The sequence below is a fragment of the Orycteropus afer genome, unplaced genomic scaffold (assembly GCF_000298275.1).
Source record: "Orycteropus afer afer isolate SDZICR_OR568_19922 unplaced genomic scaffold, OryAfe1.0 scaffold00040, whole genome shotgun sequence".
In the NCBI taxonomy this organism is placed as follows: Eukaryota; Metazoa; Chordata; class Mammalia; order Tubulidentata; family Orycteropodidae; genus Orycteropus; species Orycteropus afer.
Window position 1 is genome coordinate 15832375 of NW_006921627.1, and position 8122 is coordinate 15840496.

At 38.4% G+C, this 8122-nt stretch overlaps 1 protein-coding gene across 1 annotated transcript in view; it reads right to left on the bottom strand.

Annotated features, from left to right (window-relative positions):
* Positions 1-6104: 6104 nt before the first annotated feature.
* The window catches only part of CLEC7A (C-type lectin domain containing 7A), an 18329-nt gene continuing 16311 nt past the window's right edge, over positions 6105-8122 (bottom strand). Inside the window, exon 6 of the mRNA XM_007937233.2 lies at positions 6105-6237. Within this exon, the coding sequence (XP_007935424.1) occupies positions 6105-6237 (133 nt within the window). The remainder of the gene's footprint in view (positions 6238-8122) is intronic.

Genomic DNA, 8122 nt, shown 5'->3' on the forward strand with positions numbered 1-8122 from the left:
TACAATGGAAAGTAAGAGACTGTGAAACCTTATCTTCATAGGCTTATCTAGAGCATAGCAGGTATGGCACATGCCCGGGGTGCCACTTGAAGGGAGGCCCACTGAGCAGTTTCTATTAAGTTGGTCGGCCAACGTTTTTCCTCAAGCAAGATAGACATCCATGGGCCTAGCAAGGGGGGGCAGAAGACAGCACTTGCCCCAGTTGCAAGTCCAAAAGGATGTCAGACAAGGCACAGAATGACATTATGGGATTCCACAAATATGAAAGACACCTGACTGGGGAAGCCAGATAAGAGGGGGACTGTGTTTCACATCACCACTATCAACTTAAATTGGAGAGGGTCCACAATTTAGAGATTGTGCCAGTAAGTCGGCCCCGACTCATAAGGATCCCTCCTTGGGTTTCTGAGGTGGTATCACTATGGAAGTAGATTGCCTAACCTTCCTTCCTAGGAGTGGCTGGTGGGTTTGAACCACCAGCCTTCTGATTAGCAGTCAAGTGCCTTGGCATTATGCTACTGGAGCTCCCTCAAATTGGAGTGGTGAGTGCAATTTAGATATTGCCTAGAGCACCCATTAACCTCTCTATGTACCTGGACCTAACCTCTTCCATTCTTTTTCCAACAGTATATAGTAAAACATAATACATATGAAATATGAGCACAAAAAAAGAATCCTATTGAGGGCATCTAATTTAGTCTACTCTTTCATTTTTAGAAAAAGGAAGATTGAAAGGATTGGACCTACTCACAAAGCTTTAAAAGTGTTCTTTTGTTGCCAATTCAATTATTTTTCTTCTTACACTATCTGCCCTTAATTTAAAATTTTATAACATATTTGATGCATCATGATCATGTGGACTTAAACATTTTACTAAGAGTCAGGTATTTTTAGAACCATTATTGTCACTTGTGACATTCAGAATTCAGTTAACTATTTGTGCCTAAGTTTCCTAAGTTAAGGAGGAAATGAGAAGACTATTTTCGATAATGTCTAAAATCTTTGATAAATCAGTACAATACAATTATAATCCTCTACCAACACTTTTCTAGGTAAGTGCAGAGAGCTGGGCTAAATCCAGCATGTTTGTTAAGGAGCGTGGAAGATATTTTGGTTGGAGCAGCCAGACGCTATAAGAGATCTGTCAAGAATTACATATTGTGGGTTCATGATGTGTTTCAAGGCTGTGTGTTGTTCATCAGGATATTCTAAATAAAGCAAACCTAAAATGAACTTCTCTTGCATAAATTGGTAAAAATCTGTTGCCATAAACTCAATTACAATTCATAGATACCCTATAGGACAGAGTAGAATTGCCCTAGATGGTAAATCTTTACAAAGCCAACTGTCACATCTTTCTCCCACAGAGCGACTGGTGGGTTCCAACCACCAACCTTTCGGTTAGCAGCTGAACACTTAGTCACCACCAGGGCTTGTTTTTCCTTTTGCATTAAAAAAAAAAAAAAAAAAAAAACCTCCAACCAAACTCACTGCCTTCAAGTCGGATCCAATTCGTAGCAACCCTTCCTTGCGTTTCCAAGGCAGTATCTCTACAGAGGTAGATTGCCCAATCTTCCTTCCAAGGAGTGGCTGGTGGGTTTGAACCACCAGCCTTCTGGTAAACAGTCAAATGCCTTAGGCACTACACCACCAGAGCTCCTTGCATAGTGCCTTGTAAAAGGTAAGAAATCAAAATAACTTGCTCATTTGGGTTGGTTTGAGATATCAGAGAATGTTACAGGAAAGATGAGAGGAGTAAAAATTTGAAGAGGAAAATAAATGAAGCACATAAGAGAATGAAGCCGAAAGATAGAATATTAGAAATAGCAATGACTAAGGCCAGAAAAAAAGGCATTAGGTGGAGCTGCTAATTATGATTCAAATAAATAGCAATTAGAACTGTCTCTCAATTTCAATCATTCAAATAGGTATAGTACTTGATAATTTTTGCAAAAAAAAAATAATAACTATATTAACATTTACAGTATTTTTCTTTAAAGTCTCACTTTTCAATGCAATGGAAAATGTATCTCAAACACCTACTATGTAGCAGGCACTATTCTCAGATTGTGGGGTACATCAGTGTTAAATAAAACACTACGGCATTTTAGAGCCTACATTCTATGGAGGAAGGCAGATAATACACAAGAAAGATAACAAGTACGCAAATGATAGGTTAGATTAGATGATAATAAATGTTATCGCAAGCATACAGCAGAAGTGAGAAATTAAGAATATTCGGAAGGAAGTTCGGCAATTTTAAATAGTCAATTAAGAAAGTGATATTTGTACAAAGATTTGTAAAAGTCTTTACTGAGTCTATCTACAGTAAGAATCTTCCAGGTGGAGGAAACTCAAAGCACAAAGGATCTGAAGAGTGAAAGCATGCCTGGTATGGCTGAGAAACCGTTGTCCTGAGGGAGTTCAAAAAGAAAAAAAAAACTGACTTATTTTGATCCAAATTTTGACTAAATTACTCTGGTTTCTCTTTTTGAAAACGGACTCTAGAAGCCAAAGAAAGATAACAAGTAACCCCAGGAGACTACTTAGAAAATCATTGCAACAATCAGGCAAGAGAAGATGGTGCCCCTTCAATATATGTTGCCTCTTGTATAATCATCACTTATCTTGAATTCAGCTGTTACACACAGGCTCAGCTAGGAGCTACATGCCCTCTTCTGTGCTTGGACAAAGGAGCTCTGGTGGGGTAGGGGTTAAGGTATTTGGTTGCTAACCAAAAGTTTGGTGCTTCAAATGCACCAGCTGCTCCACAGAAGAAAGATAGGATGGTCTGCATCTGTAAAGATTTACAGCCTTGGAAACCCAGTGGGGTTCCCTATGAGTCAGCATTGACTTGATGGCAGTGAGGGAGTGCTTGGCAAAATGTAGCTGTTCCTAATTGTTATCATGTATTGTTCTGGTTATTTCTTGCTGCTCTGACAGGAATATACCACAAAAGTGATGGCTTTAACAAACAGGAGTTTATTCTCTTACAATTTGGAGGCTTTAAGTCTGAGTTCTAAGTGCTGGGCTCTAGGGGCTGGATGAAAGCCCTTCAACCTTGGGCTTCAGCTCTGCCTCCTGTTCCTGGCCCACTGAAGCTAGAGTCTTTTCTTCACTCAGATAGCTGTTGGCTGCTGAGACTGACAAGTCCAAGGTTGACAAGTAAAAAGGCACAGTCTCCGAAGTTACCAACCCACACGTCAGGCCATTAATTCAAGTCCATTGAAAGTCTCAAGGTTGGCAGAGCATGGCAGGCTGCTGAACAATGACATGGCTGCAAGCATGCCATAAGCTAGAGATCATTCCCAAGTGGCTTCTTATATACGGGAAGCAGACCACATCCCTTAAAGCAGCTACTCAGCTGCATAGTTTCCACCATGGAGTTGATTGCCACTTTCATCATGGGGAATACTACATGCAGCTGCCCAGCCACTCAAGCAGGCCCAGCCAAGTTGACACACAAACGTAACCGCCACATGTATGTTTCTAGATAAGCTGCAGTACACACTTTCATGGACAGTTCAGATATAGCGTGCCTGTAACAATGTAGAGAAATTTTGCTTCATCCCATCATCTTTGCCGTAAACTCTTGCTGTTGTGAAATGCTCTCAAGTCAATTCCAACTCAAAGCAACCCTATAGGACTGAGTGGAACTTCCTCATAGGATTTCCTAGGCTGCAATCTTTATAGGAGCAGATTGCCAGGTCTTTTCTCTTGTGGAGTGGCTGGTGGGTTCAAACCACCAATTTTTTGGTTAACAGCTGAGCACTTAACCATTATGTCACCAGGGTTATTATTTTATCTAGTCCACTGTTCTGAATTAGTATAGCCTTAATATTCAGAATCCAGAATTATTTTTCTTGGTTATCATGATTTCTTGGACTCATTCACTCTATTCTGGGAATTTATCAAACCAAAACCAACATTAAAACACATGACATTTCTTCATTGCCACACTTTGTGACTTAATTAACTACTTAAACCAGTTAAGTATACTTCTTCTACTCCTAATGGCAATTGTCTCTATACTTACCACATTTTTTCAATAGTCACTTGTTGTATATTAAAAGCAATAGACAATATAATAGAATAAACTCCTTGCATCAAGTCAGATCTGACTCACAGCGACCCCTCCTTGGGTTTCTGAGGCGGTATCACTATGGAAGGAGATTGTCCAACCTTCCTTTTGAGAAGTGGCTGGTGGGTTTGAACCGCTAGCCTTCTGGTTAGCAGTCAAATGCCTTAGGCACTGTGCCCCAGAGCTCCCCATAGAATAGAATAGTCATAATAATTTCATCCAAAACCTATATCTCTTAGATTTTTGAAGAAGTATTTAAGATCCCAAATTTATTTTTTAACACAGAACTATACACACCTTCCTCCCCAATGCCACATTTATCATCACTTTTGTGGAGAAGGCAAAAGATAATCATAATTATTAAATACAGGTGCCATTTAGGAGGCCAAAGTTCTTTTGATAAGCATCTTTAATGAACTTGACACAATTTCTACTCACATATTATCAGCATGGGAAGCTGTGAATGCTTCCCAATATTATGGAAATCCCCACTGGAAATAAAAACAGAACCAGTGGGACAACTAAAAAACAAGAGAGATACAAATTATTATATGAAGAATACTAGTGTGTTCTTAGTTATCTAGTGCTACTATAACAGAAATGTCATTAGTGGGTGGCTTTAACAAACTGAAATGTATTTTCTCATAGTTTAGGGGGTTAAAAGTCCAAATTCAAGGTGCTGGCTCTAGTAGAAGGCTTTCTTTGCCTGTCGCCTCTGGAGGAAGGTCTGTGTCTCTTTTGAGCTTCTGCTCCTAGGTGATCTTCATGTGGCTTGCCATCTGTCTTCCCCTGTCTCTACTGCTTGTTTGCTTGTTTAATCTCTTTTATATCTCAAAAGAGATTGAGTCAAGACACACCCTACATGAATCCTATCTCATTCACATTACAAAGGTAACCAAGTCCCAAATGAGAATATAACCACAGGCATAGATTTTAGGAAGCTGTTGTTGTTGTTGTTATATGCCATCAAGTCGTACATAGTGACCCCTCCTTGGGTTTCCGAGGCAGTATCACTACAGAAGTAGATTGCCCCATCTTCCTTCCGAGGAGTGGCTGGTGGGTTTGAACCACCAGCCTTCTGGTTAGCAGTCAAGTGCCTTAGCCACTATGCTACCAGAGCTCCCAGATTTTAGGATATACAGCATATATATTTGGGGAAGACACAACTCAATCCATAGCAACTAGTTACATTTCAGTAATGTATTTTTTTTATAGTAATTACTTGGGAACTGATACAACAAGAAAAATACTAATCATAAAAAATAATATGCAAAATCATGTTTTGGGTTCCAAAATTTTAGTGTATCTGTCAATGGGATTGACTTCTTTATAGTCATTATCAGACTTTTATTTGTTTTCTGATTGATACAATTTAAAAAGGAGACTTATTTCCTGTGAAAGGAGATGCTCCACAACTATACAAAAACCTAGTAATCAGAAATGTGGCAGACATACTCTCTGGGATATTTACTTACGATTATAAAAAAGGAAAGTGTTGCAGTTTATTGATGATGATGGTCATGATCACGTAGAACAACAGTAAAATAGGTCTGATTGCATTGAAGATTTTCCTAATATCATCATTTAGCTGTTCAGAAATATATTTTGCCTTCCACCTGTGTCTGAGATACTACTAGAAGTTGAGGAACGACATGTCATACACAGTGTCTAATGCAGCTTCATTTTTTTGAGGACCAAAAAGACTAATAGAGCCAGAATTAAGATTCCTTGAAACACAAAGAATGTATGGCTTACTCCAGGTAAATTCCAAATCAATAATAGAATTGAAATTCGAGCGCAGCTTTTCTGACTCCATGTCTACAGTGCTATAACTAGCATGTGATACTTGTTGGTAAATACAAAAACCACAGCCTCTCTGTCTTATTTCTCAGCTAGGATAATGAAGTTTGTTGGGGTAGTGATGTCTCTTAACATTTTCACCTCAGGTTTTTTTGTTTTTTTTTTTTTCATTTTGTTTACTACTACACCCCACATTTCTCTGCCATCCTCCACTCCCTCTCCATTATTTTGAAAGCATCTTCTCACAGATACTGTATGAATAAACACCACAGAGTTGATCATAAATGATGGACGCATGAATCCATACACAATTGTGAAATAAGTTTCCCTGAGTAGCTGTGCTTCTTATTTGAAACCTGTCAAAATAAAATACAAAAGGATAAGTAAAATAAACATAGAAATATTCTCTATATGATGCTAAAACAAATTGGCAAGGATATTAATAAGAAGAGTTTCTGAAGTGCCTATATTATGGAAAACAAACCATGAATTTAGAGTTTATTGGTTCTTAATTGGTAGCGGAATAGTCCCCATTATTAAGACAGAAAACAACTCTGTGTTTCAAGAAACATTGCTAGTGGGATAAAGTAAAAAAGCTTCTGACACAAAACAAAAGTCACTGTATATTCTATAGAACATTATTTACTTTTTTAAAATCATGTATTTATTTGCCTCTTACCTGGATATTTATTTATAAAATCAAGGAACAGATTACTGAAATTATTGCTGGGTACACTTAGTGAGTAGACAAGAAACCAAAACTTTAATGTTGAAAAGGATTTAGAATTTAAAAAAGACTCACAGATATCAAGGCCATTTAAAGTACAAAGGAAAAGTTCATAAAGGTTCCCCCCCACCCCCGACCAAAAGTAATGATTGAATTAAACTCAGTTCTTACTGAATTAAACTGGTCTTTAACTTGTTTATGCACCTGGAACTTCATGTTTGCTTAGTTGCAGAGTCAAAGCAAACCTTTCAACAAGCTCTTGTTATCTACAAGCCATAAAAACTAAGAAGTAATTTACCTCTATGGTCAAGCCAGGATGTGAAAGAAGTATACTCTAAGAAAGGGAATCTTGACACTGTAGTCTTTTGTATAAAGTAGGCCCAACAAATATTTCTTCATAACAAAGATATAATAAGGAGAATTGATTAAAAGGGATTTTGAGTTCGCCTTATGTAAATTTTCTCAGACAACTTAAAATGGTTTTTTTTTAACAAGCTGTTTTGGAGAATGAGGTTTTGGTATCAAGATGTTTTTTGCCTGAGATATATGGTTAAAAATCCATCAGTGATATTTTATGATCCCATCTAGAGGATATATGACTATGATTGAAAACCTCTATAACTGGTTCCTGAAATCAATCATTGTAAACTCCTATACTGAATTATCCAATAGAAGTCCATTCCCTACCCCTGACCACCTTCCTTGTGACTTCAACCAGAAACTAACCAATAAAATGACTGTGTTATAATTTCTTTGTTCCCTGGACTATATCTGTCTTGGTTAGCAGTGCTTTAGATGGAGTCATCAATTCTCATTTATGTGGCCTGTTGTCTCCCTGAATTTGAATGTACCTTTTCTTTCCCCCTTGAATAAATCCTCTTAATCTCATTTTAGGGATTGAGTGGGTTTTCTTGCAACAACAAAAGAAAAAATAAACAACTCTACATATAAGAACTAGATGGTGCCTGGCTACCAATGCCAACCACTCAGGAAAGGATCAAATCTGGAGATCCTGGATAGGGTGGGAGGAAAAATGTGGAACAAAATCCAAAAACTCAATAATGACCAGAATTACTGGTCAGATGGATTCTGGTGAGACCCCCAATACTATGGCCCTGGGACACTTTCTGGGCCTGGAATAAAACTCACTCCCAGGGGCTGGCTTTCAGCTCAATAGTAAATAAGATGTACACATAGACCACTCAACCTAGGATGATGCACCCATATACTCTGTGGAAATGCATCCCTTGGAGCAATTGACCACGGTGCACCAGAGGGGCAACATTCACATAGAGGAAACGCAGGACACACAGGAGTACATAACTATGAGGGGCACGGGGGGCGGGGGCTGTTATTGGGCAGGGAGGGGAGGAGACTGGGTTAGGGCTGGGGATGGTAAATACGGAGTGAAACTAAATGTACGTGTAATGTTGGATGTAAAACAAACTCTGCTCTGTAAACTTGCACCTAAAGCACAATTTTTAAAAAATAAAATAAAAAAACAACTCTACATA